This window comes from Cervus canadensis, chromosome 28 (assembly GCF_019320065.1).
Source record: "Cervus canadensis isolate Bull #8, Minnesota chromosome 28, ASM1932006v1, whole genome shotgun sequence".
Lineage (NCBI taxonomy): Eukaryota > Metazoa > Chordata > Mammalia > Artiodactyla > Cervidae > Cervus > Cervus canadensis.
This window is the reverse complement of record NC_057413.1, coordinates 12029271-12056856: the sequence shown is the minus strand read 5'-3', so window position 1 is coordinate 12056856 and position 27586 is coordinate 12029271. Positions and strand designations below refer to the sequence as shown.

Sequence of the window (27586 nt, the reverse complement as noted above, 5' to 3'; positions counted from 1 at the left end):
TTATAACAGTTACATGTTGAATAGTTTTCAGAAGTTAAAAGTGATTTTTTAAATTTAAAAGGAAAAAAAATGCTTTTGACTTCTTTGTCATTAATTTGCTTAAGGTGTATTTCACTGCCAATTTCTTTTTCTAAAAAGCTTTTTGTGTCATTTCTTTAATAATTTGAAAAACCAGGTACAAGTGACCTCTCCAAACAGCACTGGCAGCCCCTTGTTTAGATTTTCATCTCCAATTGTAAAGTCTACTGAGTCAGATGTACTACCTCCATCATCTGTAAGTAGCAAGCAAAGAGTATTTCATATTGATTGATTCCAAAGGCATACTGTATTTTTAAGCTCTAAGATACCATTGGTGGTAAGAAATGCATTTTTCTTACCAAAAAAATTCCAATGTACAGAAAACTTTTAACACCTATACACAAAATATATGTGTATGTATGTATGTATGCATCTTCTCATGTACCATTTGAAAGTTAGGATGGAGATATTTTAGTTCCCTTAATTTTCTTTGTATCCGCTAAAAAAAAAGATACTTCTTTGCATACCCACAATACAGTTGTCATACCCAAAAAATGTAACACGATGTTACTAGTAACATACTGTGCACATTCAGATTTACCCATCAGCCTCAGACTCTGATTTAATTGCTGTTTTGTTTCTCTTGGTATCGGATCCAGTTAGTTAGACTTAGCAACTAAGTCATATTGCATTTAGCTAGCATGTCTCTTGCATTGGCTTTAATCTAGAAAAGTTAGAAGGTTTTATGTGCTGCTATGTATTTGTTTCTTCATAATAAATATTTTGAGTAAGAATGGTATATAAGTTGGAGACTTCCCTGGTGGTCAGTAGCTGGGACTCCGCCCGCCGGCCTGTGGCCCCTCCGCCCAGTGCAGAAGGCCCAGGTTCAGTCCCTGGTTGGAGAACTGGCTCCCTCATACCACAGCTGAAACCTGGCACGGCTAAATACATAAATATTAAAAAAAAATAGTACGTAAGTTTAATGTTCTGGTTGCCCCATCTGTATTTGGCATGTGTATCATTTTAACATGTTATCTTCTGTTTTTTACTGTGTCCTTGTTTTCTGTTACAACTAGATATTCCAGATCATTTTGTAATTTCCCTGCCAAATACCTGAAATCTACTCGATGTCCATGAAGTCTCATACTTTTTATTAGGAAATGGCATTTAGAAACCCAAAAGTGGGCATCAGGAACACATTATTATTTTATGTAATGCTTTGAATGAAAAAATGCTTTAGAAATTTAAAATGCTCTTGTTAAACTAGGACACACCATTCATTATAAGAAGCACACTGATTTTAGAGATTTAAAATAGGAAAAACTGTGAATCTTAGAATTTGTGAAATCCAGTATACTTTTTTGACTTGAAATAAAACAGAGCTTTGTATTTGATGGATTGTTTAAAGCTAAATGGACAGTTAAAGGACACCTTCTCTCTCTACAGATTGGATTTACATTTAGTGTGCCTGTGGCAAAAACAACAGAACTTTCTGGCTCGAGTAGTGTTTCAGAACCAATTACAAGTAGTTCAGGTAAGAAACTTTTTCTCATAGTATTTTACATAAAAATAGGTTAATATTTCAAATTACTTCTTTTACCTTTGGCCATTCTTGTAAATGCTTTTATGTGAATATAATTAGCTCCCTAAATGTGAATAAGTTACAGCTTGTGAAGGGGATGGTCACAATAGCAAATTTATCCAGTCTTTGCTTAATCGAAGAAAAGTGACAGTTTATTATAAATGAAATCTCAATATAGGAAATTCAAGGGTACTCCACATTATAATTACAGTGGATTCCATCTCTGGGTTTCTCTTGAGTTCACAAGCATTTTTATGCATAAGGATTATACCAGCCACTGCAGACAGTAGTAGCACATAACTTCTCAAAAAATGGGCTATTTGTCAAAAAATTACCTGTCTGAATAGATAATTAGACCATAGGAATTTGCTATGGTGGTCATGATGTGTGCTCTCAAGTATTGGGTGCTTGGGGAATGAAGAATCATCTGGGCTAAACTACTCAGGTCAAGAATTGAGAGGAAGGGCTTTTCCCCCAACAAACGGCAAATACAAGAGAACAAGAGGAAAAGCCTGATGCACTTTGAAAATAGCAAATAATTTGTCATGAGATTGAGAGGTAGCTTTCAGTTCTAAAGATTCTTGAGTGCTGTGCTAAATAATTGAATTTTAATTTGAATGATAGGAAAACACTGCATGATTTTTATACTGGGGGGGCAGAGTGTGAGATGGTTCCTTGGAATAATAGCAGTGTAATGAGGGGGTGTGGGTGGGAGAGGGGTATTATGGACTGAGATATCCGTTATGGGGCTGTTGCTTATTCAGAAGTGTTTCTTTGACTATCTGCTGAGTTTGGGAATCTTAAAAAACTAGATCTTCCCTCATAGATAGATTTTTTTTTTTTTTTTACTCAGAATATCAAAGAACCAGGACCCATAAGCTGAGAAGGTCTTTGGTTTTGTATGATCTGGAAGACAAGAGTATAGGTTCTGCAAGTAGCACAGAATAAGTATTTGACTGGTATGTTTGCAGTCCTAACCTCTATTGAATAAAATAGTCCTGTGTAAGAGAAAGTAACAAGTATATTTCAGGTGTACTTAACCTATGACTTTTTCTTTAATGTTACTGTGAATTCAAGAAGGAATAAACCTATTCAAATTTCATTTTCATGCCTGGTTATGAGGGAAAGGCATTAAAATGTTTCCATATTTACTAATGCTTTACTACTGGTCCATGAATGAGTAACAATTTGTTAAAACAACTTTTGTGTTTCATTACATGTGGGGAAATTACTCCAGAGTTTTAAGACGTGTATTACAAGTAGTATATATGGAATTGTTCTTACATTGACACCTCTCTATCTTACCACTTTGGTAATTGAAAAGCTGATTGAAAATGTGGAAGTCATGGTTAATTACTGTATGATAGGAGCTAATTTTCACATTATCATCTTTTTCCATCTCTTTGAGTACACTTGAAGAAATCCTTAAAATTTACTTTAAATTCTAAAAGCAATTCAGTTTTGACTGTAAAGGAATACAGAATGTGATAATGTATAAAAGCCGATTTTTCTTTGTTTTGACACAGTTGTAAGAGGTAGGTATGGTGTTTTGGTTTTTGCACATTTTTATTATTGAGGTGAAATTGAGAGAAGATGTAATCATGGGCTTCTCTAGTGGCTCAGTGGTAGAGAACCCGCCTGCCAATGCAGCAGACAGAGGTTCGATCCTTGAGTTGAGAAAATTCCCTGGAGTATGCTTGCCTGGGAAACCCCATGGACACAGGAGCCTAGCGGGCTACAGTCCATGGGGTTGCAGAGTCGGATGTGACTTAGTGACTAAATAACAACAGGAACGAAGTCGATCATTTAAAGGGAAAAATTCAGTGGTGTTTACTGCATGCACAGCGTTGTGCAGTCAGCACCTTTAAACTAGTACAAAACATGTTTATCACTCCTAAAAGGAAGTCTACCCATTAACCAGTTTTTCTCCATTTCCCGTTCCCCCTAACTGCTGGCAACTAGTAATCCATGTTCTATTTCTGTGTATTCACCTATTCTGGAATCGTACAGTGTGAGTTTTTGCACCTGGCTTCTCTCACATTTTCAAGGTTCATCTCTGTCGTAATGTGTACTGTTAACATCAATCCTTTTGTGGCTGAATGACTCTCTGCTCTTTGGATATACCATAACTTACCTGTTTGTTTATTGGTGGACATCTAGGTCATTCCACCTTTTGACTATTATGAATAGTGTTGCTAATAAATGTACATGTACTTGTATTTGTTTCAGTATTGACTTTAGTACTTCAGAGGATGTACCTAGGAATGGAGCTGATAGGTCAGATGGAAGTCCTACGTTGGACTTTTTGAGGAGTTAATAAAACTTCTCTTCAGAAGCCAGCCTGTCTCACATTCCCACCAGCAGGATTCTCCATGTTCGCACCACGCTTATTCTTTCCCATTTTTTGATGAGAGCCGTCCTAGTGGGTATGAAGTGATGCTTCATTGTTGTTTTGATTTGCATTTATTTCCCTGAGGACTATGTTTAGCTTTCTTTTCTCTTTTTAATGGAGAAAGATTTATTGCAGGACCAAGCAAGGACGATGGATGGCTTGTGCTTTAAAAAACTTGAACTTGTGTTTGCATCGTCTCGTGTGCTTTTGGCCTTTTACATATCTTCTTGGGAGAAATGTCTGTTGAATACCTTTGCCCATTTTTTAAATTGGTTTCTCTTTGTGTTGCTGAGTTATTTGCATTTTTGTATAGTCTGGACACTAGATCTTTATCAGATACGTGATTTGCAAGTATTTTTTCCTGTTCAGTTGATTGTCTTGTCACTTTCTAGATTGTGTCCTTGGATGCACAGAGATTTCAAATTTCAGTGAAGTTTAGTTTTTTTTCTTGTGCTTTTGGTGTCCTAAGAATTCATTGTCATGGTCATGAAGATGTGCCTCCTAGCTTTTCTTTTCAAGAGTTTCATGGTTTTAGTTCTCTTGTTTAGATCATCAATCCATTTTTTTTCCCCATCAATCCATTTTTAATTAATTTTTGCTCATGATGTGAAGTAAGGGTAGATAGATTTTCTTGAACTGCTTTACCCACTACTACTAAATTGGTGAAAATACTTTTGAAAATTTCAGGCATTCTCAGAAATAGAATAGTAGACTGAATCCCCAGATACACTCTACTGAGCTTCAGCCTTTGCCATATTGTGACCAGTCTTGTTTCTCCCACCTTCACTCCTTCTCTCACACACAGATGCAACTGTCAGGTAATTTTCAAATAATACTTCATCTGTAAACAGAAACACTCCCCTTAAAAATGTGTTGACAAAGTGATTATCATACTCACAATGTAGAGTATTTTAAGTATAAGAATATTATACTTATTTTAAGTATAAGAATATGTTGCTAAAAGCAAGTTTGGGAAATATAAAAAGTAACAGCATTACTCTAGATGTAAACAGGCACAATCTTCTGGACTTTCTAACCTACTCTTTCCCGTATCTGTTCTTCTGAGAATGATTTTTGGGGCCGCATAGCATTCCATCATGTCAGTGTTCTGTAATTTATGTAGCTAGCCCCTTTTATTGAGTATTTATCATCCAGGTTTTCAGCATAATAACTGACAGGTATTTTCAATCATAGGGTGAATTTTTAGAAGAAATATCTGACTTAAACAATCATTTTAAAAAGCTTTAAACATTTTAAAAACTTCTAAAAACTTTATTTTTGACGGCACTGGGTCTTCTTTGCCGCACATGGACTTTCTGTAGTTCCGGCAGTCAGGGGCTTCTCTGCTTCTCATCTTCGTGGCTGCTCTTTTGGGGGAGCACAGGCTCTAGGGCGCGCAGGCTTCAGTAGTTGTGGTTCGTGGGCTTACTTACCAGGGCATGTGGAATCTTCCTGGACCAAGGAATTGAGCCCATGTTCCCTGCGTTGGCAGGCTGATTCCTAACCACTGGACCACCAGGAAAGTCTGAATTTTTTTTTAAATCAGTTGTTAGAAGTTTCTGTATAATCAAGGCATATTTCATACAGTGTTTGAGCTTGTCCCAGTTGCCATATCCTCTAAGATTTGTTTTGATTTTCTTGATTACTGGTGAACTCATTGACTCTTATCATTATAGTGGATCTATAACTGACTCATTTATAGGTTATATATAGTTTATATATATATATATTTTTTTTACTCTATTGGAGGAGAGATGTACAGTCCTTTGTCGTTGTTATCTTTGGGTTATGGTAATTTTTTTTTTTAAGAAGTTGATTGAAAGATCTTTCAAATGCATGTAACCTTGCTTTTTCTTGTCATAATATCTTTTACAATTAAAAAAATTACAGCTCAAGATACCACTGCAGTGAACAGTACAAGCTCTAAGAAGAAGCAAGATGAAGATTGCGAGAGCCCTTTCAGAGCGGCGAAAACCCTGAAAGAAGGAAGTGTCTTAGATGTTCTGAAGAGCCCTGGTGAGATGCCCTTGAGATAGTCAGAAATCTTAATTATAAAATCATGATCTCATCTCAGTATCATTTGTTACACTTTGTTGTATTTCAGGCTTTTAAAAATGGTGTCTAGATTGGAGAGTATATAACTCCATTGCTAATACTAGCAAAGGGGGTACTCTTTTGCCCCCTTCTGATGCCTATGTCAGAAGCTTTCTCTATCTCCTTTATACTTTAATGAAACTTTATTACACAAAAGCTCTGAGCGATCCAGCCTCGTCTCTGGCCCCGGATTGAATTCATCTCCTCCGGAGGCCAAGAATCCCGTGTCTCATCGTTCAGCAACAACCTTTCAAAAATAAGGAAGGCACATGTGCATTTCTAATGGAAAATAAATAATCACAGTTCATAATTGTTGCCTGAACATTCAAGAGATAAATTCCAGTAGAAAGAGTTTTACCTTTTGATCTGTTGACCACTTACAACACTTAGGTGTTTATAGCTGGGTTTACACTATTTTCATTGCTATCTTTTGGGTCTGTCAGAACGGTAGACACATTTCATAATAATAATTATAACTTTTGAAATTCCCTTTGTAAAAAGGAGATGCTAGTTAAATATAGGTATGCTCTTGGTATTTTATACACAAAAGAATAGAAGCAGAGATCGCTAACAGATATTTATGTAATAGTAGCATTTATGTTAATAGTAGCATTACTCACAACAGCCAACAGGTGAAAACAACCCAGATTTATTTCACATGTTTGGAAAGATTGTTGTTATTATCTCTCCAAACATTTTCTCAGGTCCTCTCTCTCCTTCTCTTCTTCTGAGACTCTTATAATGCAAATGTTGGTGCATTTAATGTTGTCCCAGATGTTTCTTAGACTGTCTTCATTTCTTTTCAGTCTTTTTTCTTTATTTCTTGGCACTGATTTCCACTATTCTGTCTTCCAGGTTACTTATCTATTCTTCTGCCTCAATTATTCTGCTAGTTATTCCTTCTAAGATATTTGTCATTTCAAAAAAAAGAAAAATAAAAAAACGGTGTCTAGTTTGACTGGAGATTGTCTTTTGAATGTAGTGATAGTTCGGGTGTAAGTTTTTTAGGCAAAAGACCTTAGAAACTCTCCCTTTAGAATTCAAGGGCTGCGCTAAAATGGAGTCTTTAAGAGGCGAGTATGGAAGAAAAAAATGTGAATTGCATGTTAATAGAGATGGGCCAATAATTGGAAAAAGTAAATACACTTGATGATCCACCTGGACTTGTCTCTCTCTGAGAGCACTGAACTGCCCTGTTTGTCTCAGTTTATTCCCCAGTTGTAGTGTATATATGTAACAAAGCCAAGTGGAAAGAAAACATTTGCTAATTGTAACACACACAGGGGTGTGTGGGGGCAGGGAGGGGGTAGTACTGGAAAGGAAAGAAGATATGAATGCTGGTGGGTAATATTTGAAGGTGATGAATAGAAGTAAGTCCTCAAATTGGAATGGGTTTTCAGTTTGAAAATCAGAGGATAGCATAATTCCAACTGGGCTGTGTACAATAAGAATATAAAAGGATTTATAAGATAATGTAGTAGCTCCGAAAGAGTTTATATTTATCCAACATGTGTGTTCATGTATAGGTGAATAGGAGTTTCAGTAATAAGTTTGGCTGGTACAAGATAGAGATTAGGGGTTTTTTGTGTGTGTGTGTGTAGCTCCCACTTTATAGATTAGTATACTGCTTACTGGAGTCTCAGTATAGACAATTTTATGCAGTTACGGGCAGAGCTCCAGAATCCTGTACTGTGATGAATCAAGTGGTAGTCAGCATCAAATGCATATATTATAGCCTGTCATCGTAGAAGTTTCACTTTGCCTGGATCCATAATGCCCATTCCCTCTTTTAAACTGTTTTCAGTTTAAATTTCAGAAAGCAAAAATTTGGAGTAGTTATATGTTCTCTTGAGTGAAATTTTGAAAATCCAAAAAAGAAAAAACTAACACCTTGAAGTGGTCGCTGTTAAAATTTTGCCAACTTTGGTGACTCAGGTTAATCATTAACAAAACAGTACATTGTTGTCTATTGGGAGTAACTGAAGTATGTGGCATTGTTTTGTCTTTTGGGGAAAAATAGCTCTAGGCTAGATTATTTCTTGGCGCCACTAAAAACCTCTAACAAACCTTCTGTATCATCTTTCCCTGTTTTTCTTTCCTTTGATGCTACAGTCTAGAGAGATGAGTGGTTTTTTGGTGTATGTAGAATAAAAGTTGGTTGGTCCAAACTAAAAAGATTGAAAGGTTGTTTCTCCAAATAAAGTATAGCTTGAGAGAATCAATTAAATGATACCAGTTTTATTGCACAAAACCTTTTCTCATTATTTCATGATTCTACGTGTATACCTTCAGTTCAGTTCAGTCGCTCAGTCATATCTGACTCTTTGCAACCCCATGGACTGTAGCCTGCCAAGCTCCTCTGTCCATGGGATTCTCCAGGCAAGAATACTGGAGTGGGTAGTCATTCTCTTCCTGGATCTTCCTGACCCAGGGATCGAACCTGGGTCTCCTGCATTGGCAGGCAGATTCTTTACCGTCAGAGCCACCTGGGAAGCCCCAAGTCATAAATTAGGTATTGAGTGAACTATAGTAAACTAAAATTCCTAGAGGATGATGATACACTATAAACAAAACACCTTCTGTAGACTTTTAACTGGGTTGTCAGTTATTAACTGTGTAATTAGTACTAGAAATACAGCTTAATGTGAGAACTCATAAGTAGTCCTTCTTGGATTGTGATAACTCTGTAATTAAGGTAAAAAATGTTTTCTCCCAGGAATAATAATACTAACAGCTATAAATGTATCTCATTATTGGGTTGGCTGAAAAGTTTGTTTCGGGTTTTTCTGTAAGATCTTACGGAAAAAACCCAAATGAACTTTTTAGCCAGCCCAATAGTAGTTAATGTTTTTAATATTTATTAACAATAAACAGGGAAACATTCTAATCAAAACATTAACTGATTTTTTTCCCTCCCACTCCCCTCTTTCCCCCCGGTTGTAGGTTTCACATCACCGAAGGCAGATTCTCTTGCTGCTCAACCTACCACCACAAGCCCGGTAGTTTACACAAGACCAGCAATAAGTAGTTTTTCTTCTAGTGGAACTGGGTTTGGGGAAGGTTTAAAAGCTGGGTCGTCGTGGCAGTGTGATACTTGTCTACTCCAGAACAAAGTCACAGACAACAAATGCGTAGCCTGCCAAGCAACAAAATTGCTACCAAAAGATACCGCTAAACAGACTGGAGCCGGGACACCAAGTAAAAGCGGCAAACTGACTCTTCCCACACCAGGGACGACAGGCTTCGGAGACAAATTTAAACCAGCAGTAGGAACTTGGGATTGTGATACCTGTTTAGTGCAGAATAAACCTGAAGCGATAAAATGTGTAGCTTGTGAAACACCGAAACCGGGAACTGGTGTTAAGCGCGCCCTTACGTTGCCAGTGGCTTCAGAAAGCGCTGTAACTGTGGCTGCCTCCTCCTCCAGCTGCCCTGTGACCACTGGTGCCTTAGGATTTGCAGATAAATTCAAAAGGCCCGTGGGATCTTGGGAGTGTCCAGTGTGCTGTGTTTCTAATAATGCAGAAGACAATAAGTGTGTGTCCTGTATGTCTGAGAAACCAGGTACGTTTATGGCTGTTTGGAATAATTTTGTTCATTACTTTAATAGAACATTTTAATTCTCTGTAAAACAGCTAAGAACAACCTCAGTATTTTAGACGTTTCAGGACGAGCATTTCCTCATATGTCGTAATTTTCCAAACTGTCTTGAAATGGAAATGACTTGCTTGGAACTGGCACTGCATGTTCTCTTAGGCTTGGTCGTGTGTTTAATCAGTCCAGCCTTTGCTTTGGCCTCTTCTTTGTGTGCACTTTTATTAGAAACTTCTGGCTCTTCGTGATCAACTTTTCAAAGTTGGCTGATACAGATGCAAAGGTCTTAGAATGGAGCACTCTTTCTCAAACCTTTACACAGAATAAAATACTACTCTGTCTCTTTTTCTCAAAGAGGAAGTGAGGATGGCTAGTGGTCGTTTCCACAGCTAGTTTCATTAAGGAGTAGACAGTATTGCGTTATCAGAAGAGTGTGGCTGAGTACTGATGATGATACCTGTACCTGTATGTGGTATCTGCCAGAGATCCTGCAATGATTATAAATTATTAAATGGTTAATGAAAAAATACTATTGGGCAGACAGAAAAATGGAGTTAGAGTTGAATTTTTCCTGTTTCTCTGTTCAATTTTGAAAGAGCTACTGAAGATTTACACTGATCTCTAATTCATTTGGAATTAATTCATTTGACTCTTTGATGTTTTTGTAATACTATTATATAATTATTTGGTACAGATATATGGTAACATAGATCCTAAATAAAACATGTTATGAGTGTCCTGGGAATTATACTTCCTATTTTTATTGCATAATTGATGGATGCGTGGTTTTGTGTCTACAATGAAAAGCTCTTAATAGCCTAGAACCCTGTCCTAACACAAGGGGTGAGATATATTTCTGATTCCTGCTAGACAGCTCTACAGGAATAAGATTTCAGAGTCTTTATTCTGAAATATTTTTCTCTTCCCATCTGGCATTCCTCATTGTCCCCTTAACAAAAAAAGAAAGCTGTTGATGCATGTCTGAGAGCAAAATTAATTGAGTTGGTGGGTCAAACTTGTACTTTTATTCAGTCACCCAGTGGCTTTTTGGAGGATGGATTTGAAGGCAACAAAATTTGGAGACCAGAGCACAGATTAGGAATTTGATCAATAATATAGGTAGAGATGGTGGTGATATGTACTAATGAAATCAAATGGAGGGGGATAGAATAATGTATTTAGTTGAAGATACATTAAGTTCAAGCTGCTGAAGTTGACAGAGATGTGTGAGATTTTTTAAGATATAAAACTGATTATAGACCCTCTCACAGATTTGGGAATCATTCGCTCATAATTTTCAAATAAATGATGAGAATAGAGCTGATGTAAGGTGAGTGAATGGAGCAAACACAGAGGATAGCCTAAAACTGAACTCTGTTTAGCTTAAGAGAGTTAGCAGGAATAGAACTTTGAAACACTTAATCTTTTAAAGGAGTAACCAGAGAGGAAAGACAAGAACCAAACAAGAACCGCGTGATACTGGTTGCTTCTTAGGAGGATGGGTTTCAAGGGAACCAAACCGGAAGTCTCAATAAGGCTATCCACTAGAAGAGCAGTAGAAGGGTCAGAGGAAGAGAATGAAACAGATTGCAGAGATACATCAGGGAAGAGTTGTCATCTCCCCAGGCCAGCCAGGTGCGTAGTGCAACTACCATCACAGAGAGAGGACAGAACTGACGCCCGGAAGTGTGGGTCTTGGGTGCGAATGGGAAAGATTTTGTTGGTGATTAAAATCATCAGGGTAGCTGAGAGCTTGCGAGAGGGCAGTGGACCAAAGACGGCAGGATTTTATTGGCAAAGTGGAAGAGAACGTACTGGTAAACCACAGAGCAGGTAACTGGGAGAAGTGAAAACAGCTGGAGGACGCTGAGAGAAGCGGGGTACCAGAGTGAACGGCTTTACTTGCAACCCTGCATTTCTTCACACAGCTGTGCCTTACCGAGCCATCCCTCCTATGCTGCCGCCTCTCCCCACGAAATTGCTAATTCTGCTTCAAAGTGTAAATATGACCTCTGTGAATCCTTCTCCTGTCTCGTAGTAACGTCTTCTCTGTGCGCTTCTTTAGATCATTGTCACTCCATCTTGGCGATGGTGGTACTATGCATTTATGTTTGTTTTACTTTCCCCTTTTTAGACCAGAAGCACCTTTAGAATCGACACTTTATTCATCTTTATATTCCCAGAACCTAAGACCATTACAGTGCTTAATCAATGTCTGTTAAATGGCTACGCTTTAACAGAAATGCGTTGAACATAGTAGGTTATGTCAACTTGAATTGCAAAGTGGATAATAGAACACTTCTATGCAGAAATGGTCATTTCAAAGTCAGAGATCTGTGCTTTGGAATCTTGAAATTAATATGGCCATGGCTGTGTATTTTATGTGTTAGGCTGTTGCCTACAATGTATAACTTATGTTTTATAATCTGTGATGCTTAACAAAATTTGACAAACATTATTAAGAATTTAGTCTTTTATGCTCTGATCTGAGAGCATCATTTAAAAAAAAAAAAAAAACATGGCTATTCAACCTTGGGGTTAAGAGGACACTCATCACTGAGCAAGGTGAGTGTGAGTTGCTCGTTTATAAGACTAAAAGAATTCTGAGATGTCTGGACCATTTTTAACAACGTGATGTTTATATTTCTGGCATTTTCTTTATCTTAATAGGAAACACTGATAAAAATTGTTCGTTTGGACTTAGTGGTGTCATGGAGATCGTGACATGATGTAAATCAGAATTTTGTACTTTTGCTTTGTTTTTTAGGAAGTTCAGTACCTGTTTCAAGCAGCAGCACGGCCCCCCCAGTCTCCCTGTCCTCTGGAGGCTGCCTAGGATTGGACAAGTTCAAGAAACCCGAGGGAAGCTGGAACTGTGAAGTGTGCCTCGTGGAGAATAAAGCAGATTCTACCAAATGTATCGCATGTGAAAGTGTAAAGTCACACACAAATCCCGAGTTTACAGGTGAGGTGTTGGTAAAGTGCCTCCTTATAAAGTGAAATGTTTGCACACAGCTTTGTTTTTAAAATAGTTCTTTCTTGAAAATTATCGTAAAATGAGGTGTTGTCCTGGACTTGTAGCGCATAATCGATCTCTGAATTACCGTGTAGTTGAATTATTTGGTGGTCAGGAGTGAGGATATACATTTGCTCTTTTACTAGTTTTCCTTTGGGAAGAAAAATGCTTGTTGCAGCCCACTGCAGTAATGACATGACTAAGGGTTACAGCTGGTTTGAAGAACACTGCACTTGGATTTTAGGAGATCACTAAAACTCATTCTGTAGCTGTTGCCTCATGGTCTTTTTCCCATTTTCCCCACTGGTAGTAATCACCATACCTTAAACCTTCTTTCTGAGGCAGAAGTGCCTTTGTGCCTCAACTCCTTTGAGGCAGAGGTGATAATTAGTTAATTATTGTCTTTGACCCCTTTATTTTTTTCGCTTTCTGTCTGATGTCACAGAAGGCATTTTCAAGCCCATGTGGATAGTAGTGTGCTCTTGAGATGCTGATGTAATTTTTCAAGTAAGTTTCTTAGGGAAAGAACGTTGGGTGGGTTAAAGGGAAGGAAATCTGAAGACAAGTGCTTTTACAAGTGCTTGGCTGTCACTTGTTAGTTTACATGTGGGTAAGTGGGAACAGTGCGTAAATACCTTGGTACTGTTCATTGATCTCTGTGTGGAGCCAGTCAGTCAGGTGCTTAATTTCTAGTTTATTCTGCTACGGAAAAGCATTCTGAAACCAAGACTTTGATCTTGTCATAGTATTTTTATCTTTTAAAATCTGCTTCCACTCATACAGTTCTGGTTCTTTCGTGCGAAATACTTGAATTCTTAAGTAAATAACACATTTACTCACAAGATTTAAGAAGCAGGTTATGACTGGACTCACAGTGAAAGGTCTGTCTCTTGTCCTCATTGGCTCGTTTTCCATCCTTCCTGCCCCACCAACGGCCCCGGTCATCTGTGCTTAGTTTCTTGTCTCTCTTTCAACATTTCTTTGTGCACATCACAAGCAGATGTACTTCTCTTCTCTGTACTCTGACTTCTCTCTGCCTTGTTAGGAAAGGTTGTGGGCACCATCACCTTTCTGCACCCTTGCCGTTACCACAGGTTAGCTCAGACGTGTCTCAGTTCTTCATTTACGGCTGCCTGGGTGGCGTATGGCATTTTACATACTGTGAGTTTATCATTTGAATATACTCAACTGCAGACTTGCTGGGTCAAAGGTACCTGTGTTTGCAATTTAGGGTAAATGTTGACAAGTTGCCTCCCGCCAACTTTGTGCTGATTGACACGTCCGCCTGCCATGTCAAGACTGTCTGTTACTCCTAGTCCATCACTGGTACTGATGTATCAAGCTTGTTTGATCTCTGTCAGTCTGATACATGAAATGTGGCTGTGAGGATCGAGATGTACTACTTATGCTGAAGGAGGGGCAGCTTGGTTCGTGTTCACTGTCCTTGTTAAACTAATGCTCTTCGAAGTAGGCCTGTTCTGAGCTGTTCCTGTCTCCTCCTCCTCTTCAAGGTTGACATTTTGTTTGACTGAATGGTATTTAGTAATATTAACCCAGTGTCTGTGTGGTGTCTTTATGTTTTTGAAGGCTTCGGCACATCTTCCTCATCTTCAAACGCAGCAACCTCATCCTTCAAGTTTGGCATCCCATCACCCTCTTCTGGGCCCTCTCAGACATTAGCCAGCACTGGGAAGTTTAAATTTGGAGATCAAGGAGGCTTCAAAATTGGCGTGTCATCAGATTCGGGGTCTGCAAACCCCTTGAGTGAAGGCTTCAAATTTTCTAAACCCACAGGAGATTTTAAATTTGGAGTTTCATCTGATTCTAAACCTGAAGAAGTCAAAAAAGACAGTAAAAATGACAGTAATTTTAAGTTTGGACTTTCTTCTGGTTTAAGCAATCCAGCTCCTTTAGCTCCATTTCAGTTCGGAGTGTCTAGTCTCGGGCAGCAAGAAAAGAAAGAAGAACTGCCTAAATCTTCATCAACAGGCTTTAGCTTTGGTTCAGGTGTCATTAACCCTCCCCCCGCTGCTGCTGCTGACACCGCGGTGACCTCTGAGAGCAAGAGCGGCTTCAGTTTTGGAACCACAGACACCAAGAGTGTCTCTGTGGCTCCTTTCACGTGTCAGACTTCAGAAGCGAAAAAGGAAGAAACACCTGCCACCAAAGGAGGGCTCACGTTCGGCAGCGTGGACCCTGCCCCTCTGCCAGCAGCCTCGTTGTTTGTTTTGGGAAGGACAGAAGAGAAACAGCAAGAGCCTGTGACTTCCACGTCTCTCGTGTTTGGGAAGAAGGCTGACAGTGAAGAGCCGAAGTGCCCCCCGGTGTTCTCCTTTGGGAATTCAGAGCAAGCCAAAGACGAGGGCTCTTCCAAGTCGACCTTTAGTTTCAGCGCGGTGAAACCGTCTGAAAAGGGATCCGAGCAGCCAGCGAAGCCCGCTTTTGCTTTTGGCGCTCAAACCAGTACTGCAGCTGGTAAGCATTAAATTTTTATTTATTTTTTTTTACAAGGTGTCGACAAATGCAGCAAGTCAAGGGATGGTTTACACTGGACATAGTTGAGAGAGTACCAGTCACAGAACTCTGGGAAGGAGTAGAGAACTTTGAGTTTTAACTGCTCCATACCACCCCCGCCACCCCCTCCTCCACCCTCCGTGATTCTGACGAAGTTATCTACAGGTCTGAGTTTGAGAAATGTAGCTCTGATGGAAAGCTCACAATATTTGCACATTTGTCTGTGACTTTTCCCCTTCTGTTTGAACTTTTAAAATCAGAATTGACACACACTATTCAGGAAGATGAGCATTTTTTTTTCCTTAAGCTCAGGAAATAACTTTCTAATAAAATCTTTATGTACAGGCCTTCATATACAAATAGCAATAGCCAGTCTTCAGCTGGCATTCAAGGAACATAGGCAACAAATACAATAAATCCCTGAGAAATAGAGGTGGATGTGAAAACTAAAATCACGAAGAAAAAAATGAAATAGCATTTTTAAAAGTTAAAAACAAAAACATAATTGGTGAAATAAAATCACTTCGTGGACTGAGTAACAGGGAGGAAAAAAAAAACCAGCTGATAATCGGATTAGTTTCCCAGAACACAGTGTAAAAGAACAGAGAGATCTAAGCCATGTCCACAAGTTCCATTGGAATAGGAGTGCTTAGAAGATGAGGACAGTATGAAGGAAATAGCAAAGAAGCAACAGGAGAAAATTTCCCACATGTAAAGAAAGACACTGGTCTTAAAAATGACGTGTTCACTGCGAAGGACCAGTGAAGTTTTAGGACACCAGGGCCAAAATCCTGAATGCTTTCAGAGAAAAGAGTTTGCCACAAATAGATTATCAGATTAGCATCAGACTTCCCATTTGTAACATGGAATGCTAAAAACAGTAGAGCACTGACCTCAAAGTTGAAAAAATGGTCTTGAGAATTCTGTTAACCAGTCAAATACTATCAGACTGTAAGAGCAACATACAGATGTTTTTCAGACAAGCAAAGAATCAAAAGTTGAATACCTATGAACACTTCTGAATAATAAATTGGAAACACAAGAAAATGAAAAACTAACCTGAAAATATTTGTATGGAATTCAGCACCTAGGTACGAGCAGTTTTATCTATAAAATATTACTTAAATTGAAAAACACCCTTCAAAGAAAGCAAAAACTAAATTACCATTATTATTTAGAAGGAATAAAAATGAGATAGGGTCTAATCAAATTTAATCCTAGTATCACTATACTGTTTCCATTGAAATATACATTTTAAACATCCTATTAAGCAACTTTAAAGTGACCTATTATTACATTTACTGTCAATTATATTGGTGCCCATACCACAGTGTGACCAGCCCTGTCTAGTTTATAGTGTTGGAATTGAGATATTATTGGGACAAGTTTTTTTAAAAAGTCTTCTACTAAAGATAGCTAGATTCAGGGTCACCATATTAAAAGTCAATAGCTTTCCTCCAAATCAAAAGTGAATAGTTTGGTAGCATATCCCATTTATATTTTCTAACAGTTCCAATTTGTGTTTTATAATATCAGCAGAACCTGCAACATGATAAATAAGAGAACATAAAAGAGGTGTTTTATACTTGTTCCTGAGTGAATATCCTTTCCTCTCCACCTCACCCCCAATAGAATTTCAGTTCTTAGAGGAATTTTTGTGAACTTCACAAGTGAAAATAATTCTAAAATTCACATGGAAGGGAAAACTTACAAGAAATTGTGGAGAGAAGGGCTGACATACCGTCAGGTTTGCCCTACTAATACTATTGCCTAGTGATACTGTAAGGCTTCAGTATTTGAAGCAGTCTAGCAACAGTAGCTGAGGAGGTTTGGAAGTTTAGTATGTTGTAGAGTCACAAATTAGTGAGCAGAGGTGCACTAGTCAGCAAAGATCACTAAGAATTGGCGTTTGTTCAGATAGACTGAAGTTACAGTCCTGCTAACATAGATCTGCAAAATCAAATTTAGGAAAGGGTAACTATCTCCCGCTATCTGAATTTGCTGTCCAGACCTGGTGTCCAGTGAGATTTGGATTTAAGGAATATTTTAAAATAATGTGTATTTTGCAAGTACACATATATATTATATATATGAATATTTTTATGTGTTTGACTAAATCAAAACTTAACAAATTTCCATTCGATGAACTAATTTATATTAAAATCTTAATGATTCTATTTTCTAGTGGACTCAGATTTTGGGGTAGGAAAAAATGCCTTCTGGTATTGCTTGTTCTTAAAGAATTTTGTTTCTTAATCTCCATCTTACAGATCAAGGTGCGGCCAAGCCAGTTTTTAGTTTCTTGAACAGCAGTTCCTCTAATTCAAGTGCACCAGCCACTTCAGCTGGTGGTGGCATATTTGGTAGTTCCACCTCGTCCTCCAGCGCGCCTGTGGCTGCCTTTGTGTTTGGACAGGCCAGCAACCCCGTGAGCAGCTCTGCGTTTGGAAACGCTGCCGAATCTAGTACATCTCAGTCTTTGCTCTTCTCTCAAGAGAGCAAACCAGCAGCCACGTCAAGCACGGGCAACGCTGTCACCCCGTTTGTCTTTGGTCCAGGAGCCAGCAGTAACAGTACCGCACCCTCTGGCTTCAACTTTGGAGCTACAACCACGTCTAGCTCTGCAGGTACGTTTTAAAAAGACAAAAACATGTTGTAGTCGGATTGGCTTTCATTATATGTAGATGAACTCTTAGCATATAATATCACAAGAAAGCATGGCTGCATTTAGGTCATCTCTAGCTGGGATGTTGTAATTATTCAATGTGGAATGATGTACATTTTGAGTTTAATGTAATTAACTCTTGGAAGCAATTTTCTAATCTCTTTAGGAGTGTAATCTTTAGTTTGTTCAAGGGATTTTTTTAATGTTGTAAATAGCCAGACACTGAAGATTATTTTATTAGACGTTAGTCCTCTTTATGCAGTGGATACATGACCACATAATAGTCAGTATCTGCAGTATGTTGCTTTTCTGATAGGAGATCAGTCGTCATCTTAGATATTTAAAGACCTAAATATTTTTGGCTGCAAGATTAAGAGTCTTTGTTAATTGAAGTTTTTGTTTATGGATTCTGTATGGTTTTACTAAATAATGGTAGCAAGCATTGTATTTTCTTCATCAGTAATTCAAAACTTGTCCTGATAAGATCTGTTCAGCAAGGTAAGAGTCTGCAAAGAATCTTGATATGTGCATTTCAGCTTACAGACATTTCTTGAGGATTATTTCCTGTTTAGCCATCCGTGGTGATTTAAGTGTTTCTCTGGGTCTCTAGGATCCTCCTTTGTGTTTGGCACTGGACCTTCAGCACCATCTGCCAGTCCAGCGTTTGGTGCTAACCAGACCCCAACATTTGGACAAAGTCAAGGTGCCAGCCAGCCTCACCCCCCAGGCTTTGGATCTATATCATCTTCAGGAGCATTATTTTCTGCTGGTTCTCAGCCTGCACCACCTACTTTTGGGACAGTGTCAAGCAGTGGACAGCCTCCTGTGTTTGGACAGCAGCCTAGTCAGTCTGCATTTGGCTCTGGAACAGCTCCTAATTCCAGTAAGTATGTAGTAATGGTGTAGTTTGTATCCCTACTTGAGTTTTGGATGTCTTCAGTATAATTTTTTTTTCTCTGAATTTTGAAACCATACATGTCTCTTTTCTTTGGTCTCTTGTACTTGGCAGAATAGAGATGTGTATGTTTAGATTTACCTATAAACAGCATTCCCAACTCTTTTCCCAACATAGTTAAGCACTCTTTTTTTTTTTTTTTAACAAAGGTGCAGGTTTTTAAAAAATTCTTTCTTTATTATGTATTTCTGTATTCACTCATGTATGTTTGCTGTGTTGCATCGTCGTTGCGGCGCCCGGGCTTTCTCTGGGTGCCGTGGACAGAGGCTGCTCTGCGGCGCGCGGCCTTCTCGCTGTAGCCGCTTCTCGTGCCGTGGAGCCCAGGCTCCAGAGTGCGGGCTCAGCTGCTCCACGGCACAGAGTATCTTCCAGACCAGGCATTGTGTCCCCGGCATTGGCAGGTGGATTCTTAACCACTGGACCACCAGGGAAGTCCTTAGCTAAGCTTTTTAAGGCAGTAATTTATTCATTTTCATCCCTGCAGAGTAAATCACTGTATGAATGTACCAGTTTATCTGTATCCTGTTGATGAAAGTTTGAGTTGTTCTTAGCTGTCAGGACACGCAGCTCTGCACAGTCCTCTATGTGCCCTGGGACACACATACCTGTTTTCTTAGGGTTTATACCTGGAAAGGGGGTTGCACGTTGAAAGGCATGCGCCTTAGTACATCAAAAGATTATACACCCTCTCTGATGGATTGTGCCAGTTCACCTCCTTCCAGCATTAAATGAAGATCCTCATATTTGGATCCTTACTTGATTGCATTTTTTGTGAATTCTTTTTGTAATTTTTTTTGGGCCCTTATACTAATTGGTTGTTTCATTTTGCTTATTGATTTGTAGAAATTCTTTGTTTTGAATGTTAGTGTTTTGTTAGCTAGTACATGTAGCAAAATTTCTCCTGTTGTATGACACATGATAATCATCTTAATCAGGATTTAATGATTCCCAACCCCCTCCAATGCAAAATTGAAGAGTTTAGCTTTTTTTCACACAGCTAACAATGCCTTCAGGCCTAATAGAGTGATACTGTGTGGTTAGATCATGATGCTAAATATGCAAACATTGTATGATGTACTGTGATTTTCTTTCCTATACAACATTTTGTTTTTCCTAGCATCAGTGATTTCTTCTCATGGGTAATATTTTCTTCTCCCATTTGTATATAACTATTTTCAGTTTTTTCAAATACTTTGGCTATTTCTCAGTATCTGAAATTTTACCACATAATTTTTTTAAGTTTTTGTATTGGGTTTTATTCTTACTTTTTTATTGATCTCGTTGATGAGCAGTGTTATGTAAGTGTACAACATAGTGATCCACAATTTTTAAAGGTTATACTCCATTTACAGTTATTGTAAAATATTGGCCACGTTCCCCATGTTGTGTAGTATATCCTTGTAGCTTACTTTATTAAAGAAGTTTGTACCCCTTAACCTCTCCCCTGGCTTGCCTCTTTACCCCTTTCTTCTCACCGCTAACGACCAGAAGTTCTTACTGTGTCTGTGAGCACGTTGCCTTTTTGTTTTATTCACTGCTTTGTTATATTGTTTGGATTCCTCAGATAAATGATATCTTACAATATTTGTCTTTCTCTGACTTATTTCACTTTGCATACTCCTTTCAAGCCTGTACATGTTGTTGTAAATAGCAGAATTTCATTCTTTTCGTGTGTATGGTGGGATACTACTCGGCCACGAAAAAGCACATACACACTACATCTTCTTTATTCATTCACTTGTTGATGGACACTTGAGTTGTTTCCTTATCTTGCTATAAACATTGCTTGTGATGCATATGTTATTTGGAATTAATGTTCTGGGGTTTTTTTCAGATATGTACCCGAGAGTAAAATTCCTGGGTCATACGCTAGCTCTATTTTTAGTTTTTTGAGAAAAACTGCCTTACTGTTTTGCAAAAATTAGTGGCTGCACCAGTTTACATTCCCACTGACAGTGTATGAGGGTTCTCTCTTTTCATCCTTGCCAATTTTTGTTATTTGTGTTCTGTTTGATGATAGCTATTCTTGCAGGTGTAAGGTGACACCTTATTGTGGTTTTAGTTTGCATTCCTCTGATGTTCAGCATCTTTTCATGTTCCTGTTGACCATCTGGATATCTTCTTCAGAAAAAATGTTTATTCAAGTCTTCTGCTCAGTTTTTATTGGGTGGTTTGTTTTATTGATGTTGAGTTATGTGAGCTGTTCATATGTTTTGGATATTAACCCCTTATTTATCATATTATTAGCAAATATTTTCTCCCATTTTGATAAGTTTCCTTTGCTGTGCAAAAGCTTTGAAGTCTAATTAGGTTCCATTTGTTTTGTTTTTGCTTTAGGAGACTGATCCCAAAAAATATTGCTACAATTTCTGTCAGAGTTTTCTGTCTTTGTTTTTCTTCAAGGAGTTTTATGGTTTCTGGTCTTACATTTAGGTCTTTATGTTTTTGTATATAGTGTGAGAAAACATTCTGATTTCACTTTTTTACAAGTAGCTATCTAGTTTTCCCAGCCCCACTTACTGGAGTGACTGTCTTTTCTCCACTGTATGCCCTTGCCTCGTTGGTCACGTACTGGTGACCGTCAGTGTGTGGGTTTGTCCAGGGCTCCGTGGTGCTCCCTTGACGTGTGTGTCTGTCTCCTCTGCCTGCGCCGTGTTGCTTTTATTCCTGTAGCTTTGTGGCCTTGTCTGAAGCCAGGGAGCCTGGCCCTTCCAGCTGTCTTCTTTTCTTGAGGGGGTTTGGCTCTCTGGGCTTTTTGTGTTTCCATACAAATTTAAAAATTATTAGGGACTTCCCTGGCAGTCCAGTGGTTAAGACTTCACTTTGCAGTGCAGCGGGTGTGGGTTCGATCCCTGGTTGGGGAGCTTTAATCCCATATGCCTTGCAGCCAAAAAACAAAGGATTAAGAAAAAAGAAGCAGCAATATTGTAACAAATTTGATAGAAACTTTGAAAATGGTCCATATTTTTAAAAATCTTAAAAATATTAGTTCTGTGAATGATGTTATGGGTATGGGTGTTTTGGTAGGGGTTGCACTGACTCTGTAGATTGCTCTGTGTAGTGTGGCCCTTTTAACAGTATTAGTCCTTCCAGTCCACAAGCTCAGTATATCTTGCCCTGTGTGTTGTCTGTGATTTCTTTCATCAGCATCTTACGGTTTTGTGAGTATAGATGTTTTACCTCCTCCTCCTCCTCCTGAGGTTGCTCAGTCGTGTCCGACTCTTTGCGATCCCATGGACTTAACAGTCCATGGAATTCCCCAGGCCAGAATACTGGAGTGTGGGTAGCCTTTCCCTTCTCCAGGGGATTTTCCCAACCCAGGGGATTGAACCCAGGTCTCCCACATTGCAGGCGGATTCTTCACCAGCTGAGCCACCAGGGAAGCCCTGTGGCTTCTTTGACCTCCGTAGGTAGGTTTATTCTTAGGTATTTTACTCTTTTTGATGTGATGATGAATGGGATTGTTTCCTTAATTTCTCTTTCTGATAGTTCATTACTAGTGTATAGAAATGCAGCAGATTTCTGTATGTAAATTTTCATTCTGCAACTTTACTTAGTTCATTGATGAGCTCTAGTAGTTTTCTGGTGGTGTCTTTAGGGTTTTCTCTGTATAGTAAGTGTGTCATCTGCAAACAGTGACAGTTTCCCTTCTTCCGTTATAATTTGGATTCCTTTTGTTTCCTTTTTTTCTCTAAATAAAAGTGGTGAGAGGGGGCATCCTTGTCCTGTTCCTGATCTTAGAGGAAATGCTTTTGGTTGAATATGTTCGCAATGGGCTTGTCAAAATGGCCTTTATTATGTTAAGGTATGTTCCATCTATGCCCACTTTCTGGAGAGTTTTTAACATAAATGGATGTTGAATTTTGTCAAATATTTTCTATTGAGATCATATTATTTTATTCAGTCTGTTGATGTCTGTCACATTGATTTGTGGATATTGAACAATTATTGCATCTCTGGGTATCATGGTATATACTTCTTTTAATGTATTGTTGGATTCAGTTTGCTAATACTTTGTTGAGGATTTTTGCATTGATGTTCATCATTGATACTGGCTTGTAATTCTCTTTTCCTGTGATACCTTTGTCTGATTTTGGTGTCAAGGTGATGCTAGTCTTCATATATCTTTTAACCTACTCCATCCAGCAGACATTCTAGCTCTGCCTAACTGTGGTCTTGAGGGCCTCTCTCTTTTTTTAAATTTTATCTATCTATTTGGCTGCATCAGGATCTTGGCTGTGGCACAAGCGATCTCTTCTTCCTGTGCGTGGGCTTCTTCCTAGTTGCGGTGTGTGGGCTTAGGGGCCCCATGGCATAGTGGCGTCTTCCTTCCCAAACCTGCCTCCCCTGCATTGCAAGTGGATTCTTAACTACTGGACCACCAGGGAAATTTCCTGAGTGTCATATCTTTTTCCTCCTTACGCCCTTGTTTTGGGAGAATACATCTTCCCATGATTTCTTAAGGACACAAAGAAGAAAAGTTTGAGACCTTATATTTCTGGAAAGATCTTTATTCTGCCCCCATGTTGGGGAAAATTTTGGTTGAATATATACTTAGAATGGAAATTACATTTTTTTTTAATGATTTGAGGGCATTTTCCCATTGTGGTTGTTCTAGCTCCCAGAGTTGCTCTTGAAGTCTATTTTTGCTTTTGATATGTTTTTCTTTCTGGAGTATCATTGGAGTATTTTTTTTTTTGCCTCCAGTGTTCTGCCTATGACGATGTTCCTTGGTCTGGATCCGTTTTTAATCCTTGGATGATGTTAGGAAGGCAGTGTGTCCTATTTATTACAAGCTTCTTTCATGGGAATTTTCTTGAATTATTTCTTTGGAGATTTTGTGCCTCATTCTTTTTTATCTTCTGTTTTTTCCCTTTTTCTCTCACTTTTTGTATTTCCTGGGAAGATTTCCTCAATTTTATCTTGAAACACACCTGTTGAGATTTTACTTCTGCATGTATTGCTTATTTTCTTAGTGGAAATTGTTCTGTGGATGTTCTTTTTTATATCCTTCTGCTTTTGTTTTAGAAGTGTTATCTGTGGATCTCTTGAGGATATTAACAATGAGGTTTTTGTTTTGTTTTTCTGTCTGATAGCTTTTGCTTAGTTTTCTCCAAATTGCTTTTATTACTGCTTCAGTCTTAGTGTTTCTTATGAAATACTTTTCCTCAGATGTCTGGTGCTTCTTGCCTCTTACTCATAGTGTTTGGGTTCTGTTTTTTTTTAATTGTAGTAAGAATGTTTAACATGAATTGTATCTACTCATCAACAAAGGCACAGTGCAGTGTTGTTAACTGTAGGCACAGCGTGAGACAGAGTTCTAGAATCTGAGCATCTTGCATAACCGACACTTCACACCTGCTCTGAGCAGCACCTCCTCGTTTCTCCCGCCCCCAGCTCCCCCTGCCCCGTTCTTCAGCTCATGTGAGTTTAGTCATTTCTGATTCCTCCTAGAAGTGAACTCAGGCATTATTTCACTTACGTCCTCCAGGTGTGTCAGTGTGTTTTTCAAGTTGCAAGATTAATATTCCATTTTATGTGGACACGTCATTTCCTTTATCTGTGCATCTGTCTGGGGATATTTGGGTTGTTTCTACTTAGGTTATTGTGAATAATGCTGCAGTGAATAAGAGAGTCCAGATATCTTTTTGAGATCCTGGTTTCAAGTCTTTTGGGTAAATACCTAGAATGGGATTGCTAGATCATATGGTAGTTCTCTCTCTCACTTTTTGAGAAGCTTCCATACTGTGTTCCTTAGTGGCTGCGGGAATTTACATTTCCACCAGCGGTTCACAAGGGTTCACTTTTCTCCATATCCTTGCCAACAGTTGCTATTTCTTATCAATAGCCATTCTGAGAGATGATATCTCCTAGTGGTTTTGGTTTGCATTCCCCCTGATGATTAGTGAGGTCGAGCAACTTTTTTATATGTACCCATATGTTGTCTTTGGAGAAATGTCTGTTCAGGTTCTTTGCCCATTGGGCAGAGGGTTTAATTTGAATATCATCATAGGTTTATCTGACTGGCTTGTCCTCTTGCCAAGAGCTGAATGTTCATATCTTTAGGTTTCTCCTTTTAGACTGTCACGTTCCCCAGAGAAGATTCTTCAAGTCTCCTGTCTGAAGGGCATAAACACTCCTGATTGCCCATGTTTGGAGAGCTGAGTCAGGGCGGAAGGCTGCAGTTCTCAGAATTCGTTGTACTCAGCCTACTCCTAGTCCTATTTTCAGTAGGTATCCTTGCCTCTGTGTGTGATGTGCCCCGGTCCAGAGACTAGAATTCTGTACTTACGCTAGGTAGGGGAGGAGAGTTCTCATCCTGTTTGTTGGGGAGGGATTGATCTGGGTATCTGCTTCTCAAACAGATAATCTGCCATCCTGCCTTTTTCTTTTTTTCCCAGTCGGTCTCCATTCTCACTTCCAGAAGCACCTGGAACCTAACCCTTGTGGGTATGGTTAGCATACATGGGATGACTTCTGCACTTTCTCTTGCTACTAGCTTAGTGTTTGGCTCCAGTCATGCTTCCAGCTTCTAAATTTTGTTCTGTCGTCTCTTTCTCTCCCTATCTTTGTAAAATTCCCCTTACTGTGATTTTAACATAATTTTTGAAAAAGGTAGAGCTCAATATGTTGATTCCACAGTCTCAGTCAAAAGTCCACTTGGCCCTTTTTCCCCTTGGTCACGGTGAGTTGGGTCACTTGTTGGAGGGTGTCAGGTATATATTTTGTCTGTAGAGAAGCTAGTTAATTTTCTTTAAGTGACCATACGAGAACTTAACCCTTCCCATGTTTTTCTATGTAAAAGTCAGAGTCATTACTAGAAACACCGTCATTTTTACCTTAGTGAAGTTTTTCTGCTTCAACTATTTCAGGTTCCGGTTTCCAGTTTGGCAGCAGCACTACTACAAATTTCAACTTCACCAACAACAACCCACTGGGGGTGTTCAAGTTTGGTGCAAGTCCCAGCACACCCGCGGCCTCAGCCCAGCCCTCTGGCTCAGGGGGTTTTCACTTTAGCCAGTCTTCAGCGCAGTCTTCAGCGGCGTTTACTGTGGGGTAAGAGAACTTTTTGTTGAGATGTGTGCGTGTGTGTGTGTCTAGAATCACCAAGGTGCAGTATAGCTGAGGTAAAATCAAGTACGTTCTCCATCAATTTACCATATTACAATCTTGGAGGATCATAACCCGAGAAAAAGAGCATGGGGTGGGGTGTGTGTGTGCGTGCGCGCGTATGTATGTAGGTATGGGGTGTAACAGAGTGTGCTTCCTTTAACACTGTCTCCCCACCCCCCATCACCAGTCACACAGTGTTATGATTGTGAGATTTTTATGTGAGCATCATGTCACGTTACAGAGTTTTTATTTTTCACAGGTCAAATGGGAAAAACATGTTCCCTTCTTCTGGAACTTCAGTTCCTGGTCGAAAGATAAAGACTGCTGTTAGACGCAAGAAATAAAGGTCATGATGTGTTATACACACTGTTTTAACAGCTGGTGCCCTGCTTTCAGATACTGGATTGTACTATAATACTGGGTTATCTGAAGTCAGATCTGCCTAAGGACTTCTTTAATTTGGGAATTTTCCTCCTTTTTTCTTTATAGAAGCCCAACTTCACCTCTCCCACCCCCCTTTTTAAAAAAATAATAGCTAGACTGGTGACTGATTATTCAGCAAAATTATTTTATGATCCAGCAAATTATTCATTGATTTGGCCTAGGCTGGCAGAACCCAGGAATCGAGCCTGCTCGGAGAATGGCTTTGTATAGAACCTCTTCGTCTGCACCACCGTGCGCGTTGATATGCGTTTATGGAACGCATTTGCAATTGTAATTATATCTGAGGAATTCTGTATAGATTAGAGGATGTTGAAATGAATGATTTCTATGCTGAGTTTGTGCTGGTGTATGTGTGAAGTGAGTGAGTTGGGTGTATCGTGCACTAAAATTTTCTGATAGAGGAAGCCTGATTAAAGAATGGTCCATGCTAAGGACTTGTTAGATCTAGTTCGTTCTCCATTTAATAATTATATGCTATTTCTATATTGTCATTCTTCTGACTATCACCTGTCTTGCCTTTTTCATTATTTTATTATGAAACTTGTGTAAATACAATCTTGTTTCTGTACTTTTTTGGCATAACATAAATCTGTGAACTTGAAATTTTAATTTTGTGTTAGAAATTTTTTTTTGTTGTTTGTTTAGTCTCGTCTCAGATTTTATTATGTAAATCCCATTATTCAAAGTTGCCTAAATCCATTTGGAAATCTTTAAAAAAAAAAAAAAATTGGGGATTCTTAAAATGAGTTTATTGGCTTTTCTGATCCAGTTTTTGTTTGGACCAAAAACCAGTATTGTACAAAGTATTAAGCATATATTTTTATATTTACTGAAATGGACTGTGGTGACTTTGGATAATAAGGAAAAGTTTAATATTAAAGCCATGTTTATTACAGTATAATTAACATGTTAAACCATGGGATAAATGCCATCAATAAAAAATTATGAAATATTTTTTGTTCTAGTGTTAAATTATAGTGAAGGTAAAAGTGTTAGTGGAAGGGAATCTTTTTATAGAAGTTAACAGTGGTCAGAAGAGAAATTCCAAAGAATAATTTGAGTGATTTGGACAGCTCCTCATGAAAGGGAAATGTCTGAAGGCACGCTTGCTGCCTTTTGTTTGGTGCTAGGAATCACGCCTACTTTGCATATAAATTGCCATACCTTTTTAAAGTAGAAAATAAATGCAAACAACCATT

At 38.6% G+C, this 27586-nt stretch overlaps 1 protein-coding gene across 1 annotated transcript in view; it reads left to right on the top strand.

The window, feature by feature from the left end:
* Window positions 1–27586, top strand: part of NUP153 (nucleoporin 153) — a 63910-nt gene extending 36324 nt beyond the window's left edge. The window contains exons 13-22 of the mRNA XM_043449246.1: window positions 176–274; window positions 1465–1552; window positions 5883–6008; window positions 9030–9650; window positions 12448–12645; window positions 14284–15171; window positions 17481–17837; window positions 18486–18758; window positions 25703–25886; window positions 26203–27586. Of these exons, the coding sequence (XP_043305181.1) occupies window positions 176–274; window positions 1465–1552; window positions 5883–6008; window positions 9030–9650; window positions 12448–12645; window positions 14284–15171; window positions 17481–17837; window positions 18486–18758; window positions 25703–25886; window positions 26203–26287 (2919 nt within the window). The 3' untranslated portion in view covers window positions 26288–27586. The remainder of the gene's footprint in view (window positions 1–175; window positions 275–1464; window positions 1553–5882; window positions 6009–9029; window positions 9651–12447; window positions 12646–14283; window positions 15172–17480; window positions 17838–18485; window positions 18759–25702; window positions 25887–26202) is intronic.